This window comes from Heterodontus francisci, chromosome 2, assembly GCF_036365525.1.
Source record: "Heterodontus francisci isolate sHetFra1 chromosome 2, sHetFra1.hap1, whole genome shotgun sequence".
In the NCBI taxonomy this organism is placed as follows: domain Eukaryota; kingdom Metazoa; phylum Chordata; class Chondrichthyes; order Heterodontiformes; family Heterodontidae; genus Heterodontus; species Heterodontus francisci.
In genome coordinates this window covers 70,708,920-70,733,022 of record NC_090372.1, presented here as the reverse complement: position 1 = coordinate 70,733,022, position 24,103 = coordinate 70,708,920, and the positions used below count along the sequence as shown (strand labels likewise).

At 44.1% G+C, this 24,103-nt stretch overlaps 1 protein-coding gene across 1 annotated transcript in view; it reads left to right on the top strand.

Annotated features, from left to right (window-relative positions):
• LOC137380630 (ornithine decarboxylase-like) overlaps window positions 1-24,103 on the top strand; it is a 49,186-nt gene that overhangs the window by 15,664 nt on the left and 9,419 nt on the right. Inside the window, exons 5-8 of the mRNA XM_068052759.1 lie at window positions 12,627-12,799; window positions 14,524-14,652; window positions 17,527-17,608; window positions 18,085-18,168. Coding sequence (XP_067908860.1) covers window positions 12,627-12,799; window positions 14,524-14,652; window positions 17,527-17,608; window positions 18,085-18,168 — 468 coding nt within the window. The remainder of the gene's footprint in view (window positions 1-12,626; window positions 12,800-14,523; window positions 14,653-17,526; window positions 17,609-18,084; window positions 18,169-24,103) is intronic.

Below are 24,103 nucleotides of genomic sequence, written 5' to 3'. Positions count from 1 at the left end.
GGAATACAATGTTAATAAGTGTGAAGTCATTTATTTCGGTAGGAGTTAAATGAAAAAGGATTATTACTTGAATGGTAAAAAGTTGCAGCTTGCTGCTATGCAGAGGGACCTAGGTGTCCTTGTGCATGAATCGCAGAAGGTTGGTCTGCAGGTACAGCAAGTAATTAGGAAGGCAAATGGAATTTTGTCCTTCATTGCTAAAGGGATTGAGTTTAAAAGCAGAGAGGTTATGTTGCAGCTGTATAAGGTACTGGTGAGGCAGCACCTGGAGTACTGTGTGCAGTTTTGGTCTCCTCACTTAAAAAAGGATATACTGGCACTGGGGAGGGTGCAGAGGAGGTTCATGAGGTTGATTCCAGAGTTGAGGGGGTTGGCTTATGAGGAGAGACTGAGTAGATTGGGATTATATTCATTGGAATTCAGAAGAATGAGGGGGGATCTTATAGAAACATATAAAATCATGAAGAGAATAGATAAGATACAAGTAGAGAGGATGTTTCCACTGGCAGGTGAAGCTAGGACAAGAGGGCATAGCCTCAAGATTAGAGGGAGCAGATTTAGGACTGAATTAAGAAGGAACTTCTTCACCCAGAGGGTTGTTAATCTATGGAATTCCTTGCCCAGTGAAGTAGTTGACGCTTCTTCAGTAAATGTCTTTAAAGCTAAGGTAGATATCTTTTTGAACAATAAAGGAATTAAGGGATACGGTGGGAGCGCAGGTTAGTGGATCTGAGTCCACGAAAAGATCAACCATGATCTTATTGAATGGCGGAGCAGGCTCGAGGGGCCGGACGGCCTACTCCTGCTCCTAGTTCTTATGATCTTATGATCTTACTGCATGAGCTAGATTTGAACACCTCTCTGCTGGGCTCCACCCACAACTCCGTGGTCATGTGTGACCCGACATCACTTCCGTTGATGATCTTCACTTGCAGTTCTTAAGGTGGTTGGTCACCTATTCACGCTAACTCTGCAGGATAACAAGTTTCCAACGCATGATTGAGGATTCTGACCTTCTACACTACTCACAATCAAGCTAATTCTAAGCTTGTCTGTCATACAATGCCTTCATCTTCCCTTGTTTAGACAGAAGTATATCCTTTACTGTGGAAAACTTAGAGGGATGATGACTGGGCAGGGTATTTCTTATTTGCCTTCCAAACATCAACTCTCCAGGTGACAGTAAGCCCATGTCTTATGGAGTAGCTCGGGGGTATAGCATTGTGACCTTGAGGACTTGTCCTATCTGCCTACACTTTAAAATTAACAATTTGATGTTGCACACCATGCATTCTGCCATGCCGTTGGACATTGGATAATGTGGCGATGATGTCACGTGGTGAACAGCCCACTTGGCACACATCTTGGAATGTTTTTTTCTGTATATTGCGGCCCATTATCGGAGATGAGTTTATACAGAAAGCCAATCAGACAAAACAGAGCACTGACTGTATCCCAGAATCGGGGATAACTCTGAGCATTTCCTTCCGCATAACCAGGCGATCAATGATTTAAATTTCCTACTGCAGTCTGTCCTCCCATCCTCGCTCCATGACATCCCTCACTGAAAGCTGCGTCTGATACCGAGTCCAGGGAGTGGTTTAGAAATAAAAGGAAAATACTGCAGATGCTGGAAATTTGAAATAAAAACAAGAAATGCTGGAAATACTCAGCAGGTGTGTGACCCTTCATCAGAACTGGCAAATATTAGAAATGTTATAGGTTTTAAGCAAGTAAAGTGGGGGTGCGGCAAGAGATAACAAAAGTGAAGGTTTAGAAATGTTGGTGCTGAGCTAAGTTTAGCAGGTGGGCCTGTGAGAAGTGCCACAAACACCAAGCCCACTGTGCATTCTCTTGGTTTGGTTCAGTCAGTTTGTGCCATTCCACTTTGATGTGTGAAGTCAATTACAGATCAGCTGTGACTGAGGTTTCCATTCAGGGTTGTCACCTTCACAATCTGAGTCCAAACCAGAGTCAACGGAGATAAGCAGAGAGATCAAGCCAGTTAAAATGGCATCGACTGGGGAGCCTGACTGCACCTATTGTAGTGCAGGGAGATTCTAGAAATGGTTTCAGGGTGAATATCAGTGATTTTTAGAATTACTGCTAGTTGCAGGTAGGATATCGGAGCATAACACCTATTACTACCAGTTACATACAGATTATCAGTGAGTTATTGTATTACAGTTGGCTGTGAGGCAAATCTGGGTAATACAAATTTACTATTAGTTATCAGTGTAATTTCAGTGAGTTACCATTAGTTACTGGTGGAATCAAAGTTCTTTGAACCTCTGGGCCTGAATTTTTCCAGCTCGCCGCAGCTTCAAAAGCAGCAGGGCACATGCGCGGGATTTGCCCGCAGAGACACCGCGATATCTAGCAAGGCGGCTCAGTTACATGTCCGGGGCGAACTGCCTGCCCCGATTACGTAGAGGGGCGGGTGCTCCATCCCCAGCAACGGCATCCGGCACCACTGCGCAGGTGCTGGCGCCATTTTAAAAGGGCTTTCAGCCCTTTATTTAAAATTTAAATATTTAAAGTTACATGTGTTAAAAAATTAAAAGGAAAAGTTTAGTAAAAATTACAATCCCCTCTCCCACTCCCCCAATGAATACACACTTTGTAATTGCCCTCTCTCCCCAAAAAAGTAAACTCGTGATCCTGACCTTCCCCCTGCAAAGTTTATGACCTTTAACCTTCAATCCCTTCCCACCATTCCCTCCACCAATCGCGTTGGTTTTCCCCACTGCCCCCACCCCCCCACACCCTGAAAACCTACCTGCTCCCCTCTCCCAACCAGTGTTCTGCCTGGGATCTCCAAATGGAGATCTGAAGGTGCAGGAGCTCCAGCATCCGATCAGAATATCACAACGGGACGGCCGGTACGACAAGGTAAGTATTTGTTCAATAATTTTCATTAATTTACATATGCTAATGAGGTCCCTGTCGCCAAATGGTGGGGAGGCTGCCAAGAGGCCTCACCGCCACTGGTAAAATGGAGCGGGCCTTCCTGGCGTCAAAGCCCGTAGCGCGCCTCTCCCAGGAGTATTTTCCGCGCCCCACGCCACAACCCTTGACATTGGGGGGGGGCTGGTAAAATCAAGCCCCTGGTTCCGCTCTGCAAATCACTCCCCAAGCTTCAATTTCCCTTGTTCACCTGTTCATGGCCATTGGAACTTGCTGCACAAAACCTGTTGCCGCAAAACCACAAGCTAAGTTACTAAAGTACAGGGGACCCAAACTTTATAAGGTCAATACAATTACATTTGTAGAAGACGTGTCATCTGTTGTCATGTGATCAGTCTTTACATGGTCAGATATCATCTCGTCAGAATGCCACAGGATCAAATCTCCAGGAATGTCTCCAAGCAAAGTTGCCAAGTCTACATCAAAGCTATTTTGTGTTTGAGACAACCTGGATCAATATAATGTCTGAGTCTGGTGATTCTTTGGGGCATCGATCCTCAAATTTACAGAGCGTTCAGTTGAGGTGTTATGGGTTGAAATTCAGCAAAGGAGAAATCAGTATTTTTGGTCCCAAGAGAAACCGGCCCACAACTGGCATGATCCAGACTCAATGGAAAGAGGTAGCTGTAGGAGTGAGTACTAACTGCAGCAACCTCCATACACCTACTCTTTGTTTTCTGACCTCACGAGGGTAGCCACACCTATAACAATGTCCTGAAATGGTTCCTATTTTCCTGCCACCTGGCCCTCATTGTTTTGAACATCATCTGCAATTGACCAACAATGTGCAGAAGATAGCACAAAACTCTTCACACCTCCTTTCTACCCAGAAAGTGTTCTTTCACTCATAAATGACAGGTAGGGAAGCAATGAAAGACTCCTATAATTTGCAATTCTCGTTTCCTGCAACTGTTAATATCTCCACTAAGGAATGGTTTCTACACCCTGGTTTCATTCCATATAGACTTGTAGAATTTTACAGCACAAAAGGAGGCCATTTGGCCCATCATACCTGTGCTGACTGAGAGAGCAATCCAAAACTAATCCCACTGACCTGTTCTATCTTGATAGCCCTCTATCTTATCCAGTTTTCCCTTAAAAGATGCAATGGTCCCAGCTTCGGCATTTTCTGTAGCAAAGGATTCCCTAGTCCAACAAACATCTGTGTAAATAAATTTCTACAAACCTCACTTCATACCCCCTTAGTGACCATTTTAAATTGATAACTGCTTGTCATTGACTCTCCAGTCAGAAAAATACTCTTTCCCAATTTACTCTTTCAAAAGCCTTTCATTTCATTGCCTCTTCACCTTCTCTGTTCCCGTGGAAATACTCCCAGAATCTCAAATCTCTTCTCGTAATTATAGATTAACATCCCTGGTAACATCCTGATGAATTTACACTGAACAGTCTTCATGGCTTTAGTGTCTTTTCTATAATGGAGTGCTCAGATCTGCACACAATGCTCTAACTGTGGCCTAACCAATGTTTAATACAAATTTATAATTCTTTCTTTTTGTTTTCTATGTGTCTATGTTTGAATACCCAAAATGCCATTGGCCTTTCATATGGTTTTATCTTCTTGACTTGCACTTTCAGGGGATTAAATGAGGTGAGCTCAAAAAATGGCAGCCTGCCCATGCGGGCCGCACATCAAAGAGCCGATGCCATCTTAAGCGCGTCATTTAAATAGCCGGGGCGGCCCACCCCCCAATCACGTGGAGGGGGCGGGCTGTCCATCCCCAGCAATGGCGTCAGCTGCTTGTGCGCAGGCATGGCACCATTTTTAAAGGGCAACTAGCCCTGCCGGCATATTTAACTTTTTAAAGAAAGATCCCTCAAAATTTAACAAATACATTTCTTATGCCCCTTTCCCACCCCACAAAAAAACAATTACAATAACTATTTGCCCTTTCCCCCAAAACACTTAGATTTTACGTCTGACCTTCCCCCTCAAACTGCACAAAGTTTAAGGTTCAACCCTTCCCACCATCCCCTGCACCCATTATGTGTATTTGACCACCCCACCGCCCCCGCCCACACTGACAATTACCTCCACCCCCCCCACCCCTCACCAGTGTGGTACAGCGTTTCCCCAAATGGGGATCTGAAGGCATGGGAGTGCTGGCTGCCGTGGCGAAGATCGCAGCAGCCCTCAAGATTGGAAGTAAGTGTATTTAAATTTATTAATTTTATTGATTTGCATATTTAATTTGTGGTCACATCGCCCAGTTGTGGGGGGGCTGCCACGATGTCTCTTTGCTGCCGGGAGGATTGGGCCAGGCCCTGCCGGCATCGAGGTCTGTGGCGGGCCTCATTGGAGCCATCTTCAGGCCCCACCCCCCTCCACAGATCACGATGCCTGAGGGAGAACAAAATCCAGCCCAAGGTGTCTCTGTGACTATGCACATAGCTCATCCAGGTACTTTTTAAAGGATGTGAGGCAACCCGCTTCTGGGTAAAAAAGTTCTTCCTCAAATCCCCCTTAAGCCTCTGGCCCCTCACCTTAAACTTGTGACCCCTCGTAACTGACCCTTCAACTGAGGCGAACAGCTGCTCCCTTCCATCCTGTCCATGCCCCTCATAATCTTGTACACCTCGATCAGGTCACCCCTCAGTCTTCCCTGCTCCAGTGAAAAAAACCCAAGCCTATCCACCCTCTCTTCATAGCTTAAATGTTCCATCCCAGGCACCATCCTGGTGAATTGCCTCTGCACCCCCTCCAGTGCAATCACATCCTCCCTATAATGTGGCAACCAGAATTGCACACAGTACTCCAGTTGTGGCCTTACCCAAAGTTCTATACAACTCCAACATGACCTCTAAAATAAAAGCAAAATACTGCGGATGCTGGAAATCTGAAATAAAAACAAGAAATGCTGGAATCACTCAGCAGGTCTGGCAGCATCTGTGAAAAGAGAAGCAGAGTTAACGTTTCGGGTCAGTGACCCTTCTTCGGAGAAGAAGCAGAGTTAACGTTTCGGGTCAGTGACCCTTCTTCGGATAAGGGTCACTGACCCGAAACGTTAACTCTGCTTCTCTTTTCACAGATGCTGCCAGACCTGCTGAGTGATTCCAGCATTTCTTGTTTTTATTTCCAACATGACCTCCCTGCTTTTGGAATCTATGTCTTGATTGATAAAGGCAAGTGTCCCATATGCCTTTTTCACCACACTATTAACCTGCCCTTCTGCCTTCAGAGATCTATGGACAAACACGTCAAGGTCCCTTTGTTCCTCAGAACTTCCCAGTGTCGGCCATTCATTGAATACTTTTGTGTCACATTACTCCTTCCAAAGTGTATCACCTCTCAATCATTCTGGTTGCCCATGTGCCAAAAATATGCATGTGGTTACCCCTCACCAACTCCGTGAACTTTGGTACAGTTCCATGGCAGGTGAGATCCTGGGATAACCATTAGAATTGCGCCCAAACTGATTTTTTTAAGCCTTTGATTGGCATGCCTGAATGGCTACATTAATCTCAAGAAACACAATCTGCTTGGTAGAGGGATTTCCCAGATGATGACTTCAAGGACATAAAAGTTGGCTGTTAGTACCTCAACTAGGTAAAGAAATATAATTGGCTTATTTCTACCAATTCTTCAGTTCTTCTCAGCTCATCAAGATACAGGCTGTAAATTTATATTTGTAAGATCTCATATTGTGGATTTGTTATTGTAAATCTCTGGAAGAAACACACGACACTCACTACCTTCTGGATTGTTGCTGTAAACTGAAACGTTATTATCGACTCCCTTTAGTGGCACATTGAGCATGCTACACCAAGTACATACGGTGACCTCAAATGAACAATACACTACATCCCTCCCCTTCATGGTAAATGAGAGTTTTAATGGTTTGCTTACATTGTTCTGTTCAGACATTACTTCAGTTTGTAACATAATTGCTTAGGTATAGCAGACATCCCGTACGAGCCCTTCCTCATTTGAGGGCGGCACAGTGGCGCAGTGGTTAGCACCGCAGCCTCACAGCTCCAGCGACCCAGGTTCGGTTTTGGGCACTGCCTATGCAGAGTTTGCAAGTTCTCCATGTGACCGTGTGGGTTTCCTCCCGCATGCTTAAGACTTGAGGGTTGATAGGTAAATTGGCCATTGTAAAAAAAATTGACCCTAGTGTAGGTAGGTGGTAGGAGAATTGAGGGAAGGTGGGGATGGAAGAGGGAAAAATGGGATTAATATAGGATTAGTATAAATGGGTGGTTGATGGTCGGCACAGACTCAGTGGGCCGAAGGACCTGTTTCGGTGCTGTATCTCTCTCTGACTCTATTTCAGCTCACGAGTAGAATATTGACGTGAGACATCAGGTGTCTCATTTAACTCATGTGCTTCATCCAAAGTGTTGATGTTTGGATTGGACACAATGCTTGCTGAAGGTGTTTGCAACACTTTGAAGAATGATGCGTTTCGTGTGATGATTTGCGAACCATGCTAGCAGTGATCAGGGATCCTTTTGTGTTGGTCATAACAAATGGCTGGATGTCATTGCTTTCCAACATGACCATCAGGCTTGACAGGCACTTTGTCTCCTGGCTTTAGCAGTGTAGTTCTGAATTTCTTGTTTCACTCTGCGTTTGCTTTCAAGCGATCTTTCTGTCCTCAAACATGCTCATATACGTGCTGATCATTAGCTTTGCGGGGTAGCTCAGGAAGATGTGTGCACATGGGATGTGTGGAGATGAGCATAGCTGGAGGCTATACAGTGGTCAAGACAAGAACATAAGAACACAAGAAATTGGAGCAGGAGTAGACCATATGGCCCATCGTGCCTGCTCCGCCATTCAATACGATCATGGCTGATCTTGGGCTTCAATTCCACTTTGCTGCTTGCTCCCCATATCCCTTGATTCCCTGCAAGACCAAAAATCTATCAATCCCAACCTTAAATGTATTCATTGATGGAGCATCCACAACCCTCTGGGGTAGAGAATTGCAAAGATTCACAACCATTTGAATGTAGTAATTTCTCCTCATCTCAGTCCTGAATGATTGGCTCCTTATCCTTAGACTGTGTCCCCGTGTTTTAGATTCCCTGACCAGTGGGAACAATCTCTCAGCTTCTACCCTATCAAGTCCTTTCAGAATCTTGTATGTCTCAATTAGATCACTTCTCATTCTTCTAAACGCCAGAGAATATAGGCCCACCTTACTCAGCCTCTCATCATAGGACAACCCCCTCATCCAGGGACCAATTTAGTGACTCTTCACTGCACTGCCTCCACTGTAAGTATATCCTTTCTTAAATGTGGAGACCTAAACTGCACACAGTATTCCAGGTGTGGTCTCACCAAAGCCCTGTACAATTTTAGTAAGACTTCTTTATTCCTGTACTCCAATCCCCTTGCAACAAAGGCCAACATGCCATTTCCCTTCCTAATAGGCTGCTGCACCTGCATGTTAACTTTGTGCGTTCCTTGTACGAGTACCCCCAAGTCTCTCTGAACATCAACACTTACTAGTTTCACATCTTTTAAAACATTTCTGCATTTCTATTTTTACGACCAAAGTGAACAACTTCCACTTCCCTACATTATACTTCATTTGCTATCTTGTTGCCCACTCAGTTAACCGTGAGGAATTGCTCTGTAATTGTGAAGAAAACGATGCAACTCCTACTTCCACTATTTGCTCTCAGCAGTAGCTGTACACATCACTTTTTCAAGGTAAGCATGAATCGCCCAACTTCGCCATGAGCTCTTGGCCAACAGGATGTGATTTTTCGGTGACTGAAGCCCAGGTGGTTCGTCCAGATGAGTTACAAAATTCATTGCTGGTGAATGGGGTCCATTGTCGCTTGTCACTGTTTGGGGGACTCCAGACAAAGTGAAAATCTGTTCAAGCTTTGGGATGACTGCATTTTCTGACGTAGGTGTAACTATTTTGACAACTAGGAATCTGCTTTAGTCATTAGTTACAACAAGCAAGTGCTCATCAGTGGGAAAGTCTGCAAAGTTTATGTTATCTTCAGTCCATGGGCCTGCAGGTACCTCAGACATGTTGAGCGGATCCTAAAAATTTGCCATTATGGTTGCTTGACATGGCAAACACTGATTTTGTGTTCCACCATGTGGTCAATTCCCAGGAACTCAACATTTTCACGAAGAGGTTTTTTTAATCATTCATGGGATGTGGGCATTGGTGGCTAGGCCACCATTTATTGCCCATCCCTAATTGCTCTTGAGAAGGTGGTGGTTAGCTGCCTTCTTGAACTGCTGCAGTCCATGTGGGGTAGGTACACCCACAGTGCTGTTCGGAAAGGAGTTCCAGGATTTTGACCCAGAGACAGTGAAGGAACGGTGATATCGTTCCAAGTCAGGATGGTGTGTGACTTGGAGGGGAACTTGTAGGTGGTGGTGTTTCCATGCATTTGCTGCCCTTGTCCTTCTAGTTGGTCGAGGTCATGGGTTTGCAAGGTGCTGTCTAAGGAGCCTTGGTGCGTTGCTGCAGTGCATCTTGTTGATGATACACACTGCTGCCACTGTGCATCGGTGGTGGAGGGAGTGAATGTTTGTGGATGGGGTGCCAATCAAGTGGGCTGCTTTGTCCTGGATGGTGTTGAGCTTCTTGAGTGTCGTTGGAGCTACACCCATCCAGGCAAGTGGAGAATATTCTATCACACTCCTGACTTGTGCCTTGTAGATGGTGGACAGGCTTTGGGGAGTCAGGAGATGAGTTACTCACTGCAGAATTCCTAGCCTCTGACCTGCTCTTGTAGCCACAGTATTTATATGGCCACTCCAGTTCAGTTTCTGGTCAATGCTAGCCCCTAGGATGTTGATAGTGGGGAATTCAGTGATGGTAATGCCATTGAATGTCAAGGGGAGATGGTTAGATTCTCTCTTGTTGGAGATGGTCATTGCCTGGCACTTGTGTGGCATGAATGTTACTTGTCAGCTTATCAGCTCAAGCCTGGATATTGTCCAGGTCTTGCTGCATTTCTACACAGACTGCTTCAGTATCTGAGGAGTCGCAAATGGTGTTGAACAATGTGCAATCATCAGTGAACATCCCCACTTCTGACCTAATGATTGAAGGAAGGTCATTGATGAAGCTTGGTTTTAACAATTCCCTGGTTTGTCTCAAGTGCGATTTCTACAACATATTCTCTCAATGACTGAAATGACAATGCAGTTGCCATGTAACACAAGATCAAAAGAGGCTGGAACTGTGAGCTCATTCCGAACATTGTGAAGAGTACGAGTTCCATGTTAGGTATCTGCCAGGCAAGCTTAATCCAGCCGATTACCTTTCGCACCATCCTAGTCAAAAAGAACAGACTGTCAAACAACATCTTAACTATGTGAATGTAAATGTGATGCCAAAGACTTATAGCGTGTGAGCAATTTAGTTTGTAGATTCTCTCTCAATCATGCCTTTCTAGTTTTGTGATTTCATAGCTGTCATACATAGCTGCAATGCTTCTTGTTTTGTTGCCACTTTGAAATCAGTTAATTTTAGTGACTTTGGCAGCGCATTTACACTCACATAGTTAAGATGTTGTTTGACAGTCTGTTCTTTGTGACTAAGGTGGTGTGAAAGTTAATCCGCTGGGTCAAGCTTGCCTGGCTGATACCGAACATGGAACTTGTACTCTTGTAGTTAGAGTATCCAATGCACTATTCAAATAAATGGCTTGCAATGCAGATTGTTGAACAAGCTCATTATGATCGATTATCACTTCAAACTTGCTTCAATACAAATAGAGATGGAAGTGTAGAGTGCTGCATGTGATTGAAAGTGCTTCTGTCTCTGCAAATATCATTGTTCTACAGGTGTGAACAATCTGCTTGCCATCGCAATGATTGATGGGTGACCTCTTTGTCTTTCTGCACAAGAACTGCACTAAACCAACAGGGTTCGCATCTATGATTAGCTGGGTGGTTTTCTCAGGGTCAACGTAGGCATTTTTGCAACTTGCTGGCAACCACTGCTTGATCTGTTGTACAGCCTGTTTGTGTGATTTAGTCTGCTCCCACCTGGTGGGCTCTTTTGTCAGATTGCGCCGGGCAGGAGACATCATAGCAGTCAGAAATGAAAGGACTACAGTACGTGATGAGCCCAGACTCCGGACTTCATGCACGTTTGTAGGATCTGCAGCGTTTGCTATGGCTTCAACTTTCTGTGGATCAGGTGATACTTGTTCACCACTGAATACATGACCAAAGAATTTGATTCTACTTTCATTGAACAGGCATTTGTCTTTGTTCAGGGTGAGGTTAGCTTCTCTAAGACATTGTCGGTCTGCATGTAGGTGTGTCTCGAGTTCACTTTCAGTGCAATTGTAGATGAGAATGTCATTGCTGATATTCAGCATGTCCTCAAGTCATTGCAGTGCACGCAGACTGAATCATGTGCTGAAATACCTCAGCTGCTGAGTTGACTCCAGAGTTGAGCCTCTTGTATTGAAAGAGCATGATGTGAATGGAGAACACTGTAAGATACCTCGACTCTTCTGCAAGCTCGATTTGATGGTAACCTGCATTGAAATCAGGTTTAGCACATAGCTTGGCACAATTTGCTTTCTCAGATATTGTCAAGTGCCGATGTCAAATGTCTTTCTCGTTATATTGCTTGGTTTGGTGACTGCTCATCGACGCAGATTCTGATCTTGTTCTCAATCTTGGATTTCTTGATAACTTGTATGGATGAGAGCCAAGGGGTGGGTTCATCCCTAACATTCTCAGTGATGTCAAGGTCAAGCAAGCACTGAAGTTCCTTCTCTGTCTGCTTTCTGACATGGAATGGTATTTGTCTATGTTGATGCACAACTAGATGCACCTTGAGATCTACATGCAGCTTGTGTGTAGCACACTCCAGTTTGCCAATTCCCTGTGTAAGGGTGAGGGCTTGCCCCGGTACCCAAAAACGCTTTGAGAGTCGGATGTCTTGTTCAAGCGAGCGATCTTTATTACGAGCGTGCAAGAAGTCCTACTTTCACGAATGATCGTAGGGGTTCTACTAGTCCAATGTTTGAGCAGTCAATTTATACAGTTACAAGAAGTTTACTTGACAAGCTGTTGCTTTAATTACATCATCTCATCTTTCGCTCTTCCCTGATCTCATCTTTCCTTAATCATATTATCATATGACTCCCTGCCCTTTTTCCCCTGAACTCATCTACCTCTTGATTAGATTATTCATGTGATTCTCTGTGTCTCAAGCTTTTCTCAAATTTCAGGTGCATACATTTTACGCCAAGTTTCCCATGATCTCCATTCATCAGTTTTCCCCTTACACGTCCTAATGTCATGGGACATTGGTCACCACAGAAAGTGTGTGGAGGCTGCAGAATGAAGATGAGCAATTGATTCTTCCCTACATCTGCTATACATCAGAGCCCACCCATCAATTTTTGCAGACGTTTGATGCTGGGCCATGGTTGTTCTGTGGTAAGGGACTGACTCTCAGTTTAGCTTCAGATCATATATACACAATAGAGCAGGCCCGGAGGTGTTGCATGGTGCAGGACTCAGAGGCCACATATGGTTATTTGTATCATCATAACGTGTGCTCAGTGTATGGTTTCCTCAGCACCTGTTAAGCTTTGCTGCATGTCTATAATGTGTGGCAAATGTAAATTAAAGAATAAAGAGAACTCTGCCAGATATGTAACCTAACTTGCTTTTCTTCCCCAACCAGAATGAGATTGCTTTGATACAAGACATTGGGGTCCCCGCAGAGAGAATTATTTATGCAAATCCCTGCAAGGGGAACTCTCATATTAAATACGCTGCCAGTCATGGGGTTCAGATGATGACATTCGATAATGAAGGTGAACTGCTCAAAGTTTCAATGAGCCATCCTACTGCCAAGTGAGTAGACTGCATCTCTTTGTAAGCCTGAATCAGCTGTTGAACTTGACAATTTCAATTTAAATATTTGTGGTAAATGTCTGTTCTTGCTTAGCTTCACTGCTCCCTGTCCAGAAGGCATTAAATTCAAAATCATCATCCTCATTTACATAGTATTTACATGGCCTTGCCCCACTACACAATAATAATTTCTTGTTCTGCATCACAGCCCTCATGTCTTCAACTCTGATCTCCTGTGCACCCTTCCCTCTCTTCCCTCCATCATTGGTGGCAGAAAACTTCAGCTGTTTTGCCTCCATTTTCTGGAACTCCTTCTCTAAACCTCTGCCTCACTGCTTTTCACCCCGCCTTTCAACCCATCTCAAAGCTTTCTTTTCAGCCATATTTCTGGTCATTTCTCCAAACTCTTCCACTATTACTTGGTATCCATTTTCCACTGACTGAACTCCTTTGGGATTTTTGCTGTTTTAAGGACACAATGTAATTGCAAATTATGGTTGTGTGGTACCCTATGGAATTATGACCCTGCACTTTCCGATCCAGTCTATCCCTCATCCTTGCTCTCCTGAAAGTTGTGACGCATGTCGTTACAGTTTCAGAGGCAGCTGTGTCTTTTGGTATCTCCCAAATTTTCACGTTTGCCTTTTAAGCCTGAACAATGTGTGTGAGTTGATCAAAAAATTCTCCATCCAAAGTCCATACACACAAACTACCTTCAGGAGTGGAAGTTCTATTTGATTGTTCTACTCCCTGACTTGGGATGATGAAGTCAAATGTGGTACGCCACAATCAATGAATGTGGAAAGTTCAGAGTGAAAGCGAAAAAAGAAATAAGAGCAGCAGAGAGAGAATAAGAAACTGGCAGCCAACGTAAAAGGGAATCCAAAAGTCTTCTGTAGGCATATAAATAGTAAAAGGGTGGAGACATGATGATAAAGGGAAGTTGTCCTTGGGGAGGGGAGTCTGCACGAGCCATCTTGGATATCCTGTTGGGAATGAAGGTGTCCCGGATGCCTCTTCCCTACATATTCTTCCTCCTCCTTCTCCTCCCCCTCCTCCCCCTCCTAGGTGTCCACAGGATTCCTGGTGGCAATGGCTGTGCCCTCATGATGGCAATGTTGTGGAGGACCAACCCAAACGTAGAGACATGCTTTAGCATGTCCTGGAAGACGTCTCGGATAGGATCAGGCATTGGAAGCATTGTTTCAGCATGCCGATGGACTGCTCCACAATGTTCCTGGTGGCTCCATGGCTCTCATATGCACCCACTCGCATGGTCGAATGGTGGAGGGAAGTTATCAGCTACAGGTACGGAGGGTTGCATTTGTTCCTGAGCAGACACCCTCTGGTTGTTCTTGGAGATGCAAAGATGGCAGGAGCAGCAGACTGCCTCAGAATGAAGGCATTGTGTCTAATGTTAGAATACCAGGCATTCACCAACATGTTGTACTGTGCATGGTCGTACACCAGCTGCAAATTGTTGCAATAGTAGCTCTTGTGGTTCCTGTACCTTTCCCCATTGACATGGGGGCTCGCCAAGGCACTTACGTTCAATTGATATCTCCCTACACCATTGAAAATCCCTCTATCCTGGCATATCCAAGTACCTGGCCATTGTGTTGCTCCCTCCTTAGACAGGCTATGACATATTGTTGTTTGTTATGATTATTGCAATGTTATTTTACTCTGCAATGTTCACATCCAGTTTCCTATTGCTACCTCAGAATGGTTCTTCGCATTCGCACAAATGATTCGATGTCCCCTTTATGTGCTAAGTTTGGAGCATCTATAAATGAGTGCAGAAAGCTGATGGAATGTGCAAAGGCCTTGGATTTGGACATCGTTGGGGTTAGGTAGGAAAATGCTTCCTTGTTAAATGTCAATTTGCAACAATTGTATCGAAATTTTTTATTTACCAGCTCAACAAGATAGTGCAGCTCAGTAAATACTGCCATAGATTTTATCCACATGAGGTACTTGTTTCATCATTATTATTTTTCCATATTTTTAAGGTAGGCAGTCGTTCTAGGGGCAAAAACAAGAAATGCTGGAATCACTCAGCAGGTCTGGCAGCATCTGTGGAAAGAGAAGCAGAGTTAACGTTTCGGGTCAGTGACCCTTCTTCGGAACTGACAAATATTAGAAAAGTCACAGATTATAAACAAGTGAGGTGGGGGTGGGGCAAGAGATAACAAAGGAGAAGGTGCAGATTGGACCAGGCCACATAGCTGACCAAAAGGTCACAGAGCAAAGGCAAACAATATGTTAATGGTGTGTTGAAAGACAAAGCATTAGTATAGATTAGGTGTGAATACACTGAATATTGAACAGCAGCAAGTGCAAACCTGAAGAAAAACAACCTGAAAAAAACAGTGGGTAAGCAAACTGAACAAACTAAGATGAAATGAAATAAATGCAAAAAAAGATTGTAAAAAATGTAAGAAGGAATGTAAAAAAAGGAAGAATCGCAGGAGGTGTAATACCTGCCCATTTACCTCCTCTCTCCTCACTATCCCAGGCCCCAAACACTCCTTTCAGGTGAAGCAGCGATTTACTTGTACTTCTTTCAATGTAGTATACTGTATTCGCTGCTCACAGTGTGGTCTCCTCTACATTGGGGAGACCAAGCGCAGACTGGGTGACCGCTTTGCGGAACATCTCCGCTCAGTCCGCAAGCAGGACCCTGAGCTTCCGGTTGCTTGCCATTTCAACACTCCCCCCTGCTCTCATGCTCACATCTCTGTCCTGGGATTGCTGCAGTGTTCCAGTGAACATCAACGCAAGCTCGAGGAACAGCATCTCATCTACCGATTAGGCACACTACAGCCTGCCGGACTGAACATTGAGTTCAATAATTTCAGAGCATGACAGCCCCCCCATTTTACTTTCATTTTTAGTTATTTTTTCTTCCACAGGAACGCCTATCTATTCCCCTTACAATTGAATTCCCTATAAATATTGTATTCCCACACTTTTTACTCCTCCCCTGTGCAGCAGAGCCAACCGTGGTGACCCCCTGAGGCTCAGCACCTCTGGCCAGGCGAGCATGACTGGAGCTGTTCCCTGTCCTCCGATGAGGATTGCCCATAGCTGCCTCTGCCTCCATCACCTGCTCTTGCTCACATGTGACATGATGCTGATGTTCACGTTGCGCTACCCTTTCTAAACCCATCTGAGGCCCCACTGAGGTGCATGTATCTGCACCGGTGGAGGGTTTCACTTGACTCCTGTGATGGATCCTCAGATTGCTAGTTATCCTCTGACGTCAGCGCAACTGCCACATTTGTCTGCTGCTGCTCCTCCAGCATTGGCCCTGTGGAAGAGAGAAAACATTATTTACTCAACCTCCCATCTCTTAGTAGCTCCTTCATCAGACATCTGGCTGACCATCAACTGTGATCTACTGGATACAACTGCACAACTGAGGAAGCTGCTCGAAGTTGCTTTCATGAATCAGACAAGAAGCTTTCACCTTCTCTCTGCCAGACGTCCGTCTTGCTATCGGCGACTGCCTGCCCTGTGGCCAATCTGCCAATGTCAAGGTCCTCCTCCTCCATTAACATCAGTACTGCCAAGTTGGCACTCCACCCCCAGAGCCACTCCTCTCGCGGGCATTGTGTGTTCTTTTTTCCTGAAAGGTGAAGATCAAGAGTGTTATGACTATGATACTTCCTACCTGATCATCTTGAGAGACATTCACATGTACTGATCATGACAATTTACTGTCCATGGGTTTAACTCAACATCATCCAAAAGCTAAAGTGCTGTGAGCCCTTCCCTCAGGTGAGCAGTCAACCTGGGCGCACATGTCCTCAGTTTCCGAGGCAATGCCTGCCTTGAGGACCATCTGCTCAGAGGTGTATAGATCATGTAATTTCTTCATGGCTGCCAGCTGGGCATTGCATGTTATTCACCTTGCCAGACCTCAAAAAGTAATTGAAGTGCTTCTGCCATTGGACCCATGTCCTGCACATTACATTGCGGCTGCTGACCTCTTGAACAACCTCCAGCCTGTATAGCTGGCCCCTTCTGCTGCTCTCTGGAAATAAAAAGTTTCTCCGGGTTCTCACCACCTCTAACATAACCTCTAGAGAGGCATTGCTGAATCGTGGTGCCACCTTCCACGACTGCCTACCATGTTGCTGCACTGAACCCTTGCACAGTCTGCAAATACAGTTTGCCTTCAGCCACACTGATGGCTGACAGATGCCTTTTAAAGGGGGCCTACATCATCTAGCTCCCGCCTCCTGAATGTGCCCACTGTCCCTAATTGGACGGCAATCGTGGAGGCGAGCCACTGATTGGTTGCCTCAAACAAAATTCAGCCGGATGTCACGTAATGACCTCGAGCGGGATCGGGACCTGGAAATGGACCTGATATTGGTTTCCCAAAGCTCTCAGGAAAATTCAGCCCTCCACTACTAACATGGGGCCCAGTTAGAGGCAAGAGGGGTCAATCGGGTCAGCAGGAATGTGTGTTCAAGGCACATTGTGCTGTATTTTGAACTGCAGAAATGTGGACATTTTCAAGAGGTTGCACAGCTGACAAGCACAATAGCATTGGAGATTAGAAACGATATAAATGGCTGCCTTACCATATTATATGCATTTCTGGCAAACTGTGCCCTGGTGCTGAGCGCACTCGTATGGAATAAATAGATAAATATTCCTTAGATGTACTTAGATGTGTGTCAGTTAGAGTCTAAAAATATCTCTTCTTTTCACAGTTTTCATGTTGGAAGTGGCTGTACTGATGCAAAGATTTTTGCTCGTGCCATAGCTGATGCACGTGTTGTCTTTGATATTGGGGTATGTTTTCATTTAGAGTTTCATCAGAATGTTAAAATGAGGAAATCTTCACTAATGCTTTTATGATAAGAATGAAAGCAGATTGTGTGATATTAGTGATCAACACATTTATTTTAAACAGATAATGCTTTTGTTAAAATATTTTATTAAAATAATTTTAGCTCTGTTGTTGATACACACTGTGACCAAAGGTATTGTTACTCCATTCTTGTTAGGACAATTTTTGTCTAGCTTTGTTTTTACAAAAATATATGAAGCAAGTATTACCTAGAATGTGAATTATGCTGCATACCGGCAGGCTAAAAATGATATGCCATTGGATGGTGGAAGTGAACTATTGATCATTTTTATATTACTGCACTTGGTGGTTACAAAATAAGAGTAAGTTTTACCTGAGCGAAAAATACAGGTAAACACGACAGCTGCTGATGCTAGACCGATATACCAAAATTGGATTTCTTTTCCCTATTTCACAGATTCACCTTGGATTTCACATGCATTTACTTGATATTGGAGGTGGTTTTCCAGGCTCTGGGGATGAGAAAATTACATTTGAGGAGGTAGAGTGAAATGCATTAAAATTACTTTACAGGAGGCATTAATATTCTTTTATTAACATTTGGAATTCAATGTTTGTGAACACATAAGGAAGAATTTGATGAAATGCAAACAAGTGCACAGAACTGTGTAAACTACATTTGTGCATAAGTAAGCAGCACATATCCATTGCTTAGGGTAAAAAAACTGCCACTAATAGCTAAATTGTGGCGAGTCGAAGAGACTTAGTAGTTGGCAGGAAAAAAGACAGAGGCGCAAGGGGAGAGCCAACTGTGCAACAGCCCCAACAAACAAATTTCTCTGCAGCACCTGTGGAAGAGCCTGTCACTCCAGAATTGGCCTTTATAGCCACTCCAGGCGCTGCTTCACAAACCACTGACCACCTCCAGGCGCGTATCCATTGTCTCTCGAGATAAGGAGGCCCAAAAGAAAGAAAGAAAGAAAGAAAGAGATAGGAAAGTGTTCAGAAGTGTTTGTGTTACTCACCGAGTAATTAACTCTCGGCTATGCTCTAAATAGCCTTCCATACACAATAGTTGCCAAACTTGGTAAACTGCTTTGCTTGATGGGTCACATTAAGTGGGGGTACCTGATTTGCACAGACCACCTGACATCAACCAAGGCATTGGATTTGGACAGGACAAAGGCTTGCCCAGCTCAGTCAATCTTCCAAAGTCCTCTTTACTAACGCAAAAGTGGAATACTGCAGATGTTGGAATAAAAACAAAAGATGCGAGAAATACTCAGCTGGTCAGGCAGCATATGCGGAGAAACAGTTACATTTCTTCATCAAACTGAAAAGGTAATTCTGTTCCTCTCTCCACAAATGCTTCCTCAGCTGCTGAGTATTTCCAATATTTTATATTTTCATTCCTCCTCACTAACATCTGGGACTTGTCTCAAAATTGGGAAAACTGTCATACTCACATAATCATACCTTTCAGCCAAAGGGGAGGCAATGGCTCAGTGGTAATAACACTGGACTAATAATCCAGCGGCCTAGGCTAGAGCTGTCCCACAGAATAGTCAAGCAACAGCCTGAGATAGTTCTACTCATGGAATCATACCTTATTGTCTTGACCAGGTGAGCAATGTGTCGAGGGGTCTTTGGCTGACTTTACCTGGTCTGAGAGTAACAGGGTTTAATTTTAAACACACTGTGTTTTGAGCTCCCCTTTTTGTTAAATCTTGTTCACAGTTTCCAATTATAAGGCAAAGAACTGAGCACACACAGGCTTTCTTTGGTTTAAAGCAGAAAGAGGAAATTTATTAAACTTAAACTCTAATACGGTTCACACCTACAGATATATGTCACGCTCACGCTAGCATACACACGCAATATAAACATGCAGATAGGAATAGAAACTAGCCGAAGAAAAGATAAGTAGAACAGTTTGAGGCAATATCTTGTTACCGTTTCTCGAGTTTGCTGTATTCCTTCTTGAAGATATGGTCTTGTGATTCGTGGAGCCCAGTAACCTTCTTAAAACTTTGTTCATGTGGCAAACTCTTCTCTCTTTGAGTTTCACATGTTTTCACAAGATTTGGTTCCAAGGGAAGAGATGAAGGCAGGCAGACAAGAGAGGCTGTAATTCTTGCTTCATTTCTAGGAGAGGTGTTTACTCCATGAGCACACGGCTTTGTCTGACTCAATTCCCTTTGTTGGGAGTTCAAATTTTAAAAAAACTCCCACGGTGCCCAGCCAATTGATCATGTGACTAGCTCCTTTTGTGGAACAGGCTCTTCACATCTTTGTTGGAGGTTCAAATTTCTCTGCAACAGCCAGTTAGCCATGTGACTAAAACTGGTTTGACCACTTCTGTGTATTGGGGAAGCTGGATCCCCATTGTTTCAACATTGTCTGTTACCACGGAATTGTCTTTCCGGTAATTTTATGTTTTAATGTTCATGTGGTGGAATAATGTGTGCCTCAGTCTTGGCAGGTGGGGTTTGCCTGACATTACAGACAATGTCCCAGACACCACGATCATCATCCCTGGGTATGTCCTATCCCACCGGCAGAAAAGACCCACCAGAGGTGGCGGCACAGAGGTTTACAGTCCGGAAGAGCTGCTCTGGGTGTCCTCAACATTGACTCAGGACCCCATGAAGTCTCATGTCATCAGGTCAAACATGGGCAACGAAACCTCCTGCTGATTACCACCTACTGCGCCCCCCCCCCCTCAGCTGATAAATCAGTGCTTCTCCATGTTGAGCACCACTTGGAAGAAGCATTGAGGGTAGCAAGGACACAGAATGTACTCTGCGTGGGCTTAAAGAACATAAATGCTAGACTGGGTCTGCGGCAGGTGCTGAGGGAACCAACAAGAGGGAAAAACCTACTTGATCTCCTCCTCACTAACCTACCTATCACAGATGCATCTGTCCATGACAGTATTGGTAGGAGTGACTACCTCACAGTCCTTGTGGAGACAAAGTCCCATCTTCACATTGAGGATTCCCTCCATCGTGTTGTGTGGCACAACCACCGTGCTAAATGGGATAGATTTCGAACAGATCTGGCAGCTCATTAACATGGAGGGGGCTGAACACCTGACCCCAATGACGTGGATGGGGCGGGCGCTCCGTCACCGGCAACGGCGTCCGGTGTTACTGTGCAGGTGCCGGTGCCATTTTTAAAGGGCTTCAGGCTCTTCCGACTCTTTAAATTTTTTAAAGTTAAAGTATGTTGAAAAATAAAGATAGACATTCATATTTATTCACATTTTCAATTCCCTCTCCTACACCCCCGAGTAATCAATTTGTAAATCGCCCTTTCCCCCCAAAAAAACTTTTTTCAGATCTCAAACTTTCCCCCTCAACACTTTACTAACTTTGACCCTCAACCCTTTCCCACCATCCCTGCAACCAATAGGAAGAGATTTCCCCGCTCCCCCCACTCCTGCCCTTAAAACTTCACTCCTCCCCCTCCGCTCCAGTGTTCCACCTCGGATCTCCGAACGGAGATCCAAAGGTGCAGGAGGTCCAGCAAGCAGCCGGAAGATTGGCGTGGGACAGCCATCGCTACAAAGTAAGTCATTATTCATTAATTACCATTTATTTTACTATTTAAATTAAGCTTCCATCGCCGAGTGGTTGGGGGGTTGCCACCACGAGGCCTCGTTGCCGGCAGTGATATGGGGCAGGGTCTTCCTGGCGTCAAGGCCCGTGACGGACCTCTCCCAGAGATTATTTTCTGGGCTCCCCCCGACAACGACCCCAAAATCGGGAGGCTGATAAAATCCAGCCCGATGCTTTCATTTTCCACATTCCACAATGCTTGCATTATTTAAAGAAGCATTCATTTTCAACCTGCTATTCCATAAATCCAAACCAGTTGTAACTGGTCCACTTGAACGAGTTGACCAGGAAATAGGGACAACTGGACCAGTTGTACTGCTGTCAGTTGACCATTTGTATTTGTTAGGAACAGAGGAGCAGGAGTAGGGCATTCAGCCTATCGAGCCTGCCCTGCCATTCAGTTCGATCATGGCTGATCCTCCACTTCAATTCCTTTTTCCCCACACGATCCTCATATCCCTTTATGCCATTTATATTTAGAAATCTGTCAATCCCTGCTTTACACAAACTCAATGACTGAGCTTCCACAGCCCACTGGGGAACAGAATTCCAAAGATTCACAACTCTCTGAGTAAAGAAATTTCTCCTCATCTCTGTCCTAAGTGGCTTCCCAATTATTTAGAAATTGTGTGCCCTGGTTCGAGACTCCCCAACCGGGGGAAACATCTTAGCTGCATCTACCCTGTCTGTCCCTTCAAGTATTTTGTAGGTTTCAATGAGATCACCTCTCATTCTTCGAAACTCTAGAGAATACAGGCCCAGTTTCCCCAATCCTTCTTCATAGGACTGTCCCGCCATCCCGAGAACAAGTCTGGTGAACCTTCATTGCACTCCCTCTATGGCAATAATATACTTCTTAAGGTAAGGGGACCAACACTGCACACAGTACTACAGGTGCGGTCTAACCAAGGTTCGATACAATTGAAGCAAGACTTCACTCCTCCTGTACTCAAATTCATGAGCCTTCTTAATTGCTTGCTGCACCTGCATGTTAGTTTTCAGTGATTTATTGACAAGGACACCCAGGTCCCTTTGTACATCTATATTTTCTTATCTCTTACCATTTAAGAAATACTCTGTACATCTGTTCCTCCGACCAAAGTGGATAATCTCACATTTTTCCACATTACATTCCATCTGCCACATTCTTACCCACTCTCTAAATCTATCCAAATCCTCTTGAAGCCTCTTTGCATCTTCCTCACAACACACATTCCCACCTATTTTTGTTCCAGTTGAAAATTATATTGGCTCCAGTTGAGAACAGTAAACCTGGTTCCAGTTGAACATTATATCAGCTCGAGTTCAGCCCAGTGAACCTGGTTCATGTTGAAAATTATATTGTTTAAAGTTGTGACCAGTTAGTCTGGTCTTTGGCTCAGCTCGTTCCATTTGAGACCAGAGTGTTAACTTGTAAAATGTGTTCATATAGGTACCACTAACAAGTGAAAATTACCTCTGTGGTATATGCTGTGGTCACGCAGTGAAGTTAAAAACAGTCTGGACTGTGACACAGAAAAACACAAAAGACAGTATATAGCAAAATCCAAATTAAACACAGTGCAGAAATCAAGAAATAAGTGAACACAGCAGTTCAAGTGTAAAAACGTCAAATTACAGTTGTAATCAAAACACAAAATTTAAACCTGAATTACATTTGGACATTTGACGGTTCATGGAATTTGGTCTTCTATTGAGGGCTTGCTTTTTCTCGAGATATAATTGTTCATTTTACTGAGCTCTTTCAGATTCCTCACTCAGCCCCTGTGTTTGGAGGTGATGTGTGAAGCATAATGTAAATAAGAGAAAAAGATAAAGTCACAGATTTCACCATGACAGAGGCCTCCCTGCTGAGCTCCTGTTGAGAGAGATTTGTGTTGATCTGAACTCTAATTAACTAATTAATTAATGACAGATTCTACGAGGACAGATCATTCAATGGTTTAGTCTCACTGAATGACTTAAGTCATTCTGGAGGCAAATTTAGCATTAGACCAAATGTCTGAATTATCCATCACCTTCTGTTGAAACCAACAATGATTATCTAATATTTTGAAAATTAATTATAAGAATCATTACCTTGCCGTCAATTGCAGTATACAACTGCTCGCTGGCCTCTTTATGCTCCATAGGAAGTGGGCCTTGCTGACTCTGCCTGGTTGGTGCTGGGATGCAGGCATATCCAACACTGCTTGCTTGCATGGTGCTGGGGGTGCACTGCCACACATAGGCATATCCGATTCTCTTGCTGCCACATGAGGAAAAATAACTCGCATCATTCATGTATCAGACTTGGGAGATCATTTGTGCAACTCCAATTTACTCTATCATCTGTTTCCGATCAGACAGAGCTGTAAGGTCCCTGACCTTAGCTGAGTTCTTGGACAAGACAAAAAGAGCAACAGACAATGGATTTGGTGCAACAAGTCAACAAAATAAATGCTTAAAGAAAATACTTAACATTAGGTGATGGTAGACAAACCACTTTTAATCCTTGCTCCTCAAAGCTGCCTGAACACAGGTGATGTTGTCTTCCATCATTCACTGATGTCTTCTTCTACTCTGGCTTCTTCTTCTATCTGGATCCTTTTCTATGGTTTTTCCTGTGTCTTTTCTCACTGCCCATGAATTCTATGGTTCTTAGGATCCTGCTTTTGTATTTTTTTTCAGAGCTGCCTTGTGCCAAGCTCTGCAGCTTTGCACCTGTTTTGACCTTATAACATTTGACATTTTTTCTTCTAACCTGGCTTATAATTTGATTGGCTTCTCCTGTCACACCCCAGACTTCAGAGCACCATTTATTGCAACAGAACTTTCAAAGAACAAAGAACAAAGAAAATTACAGCACAGGAACAG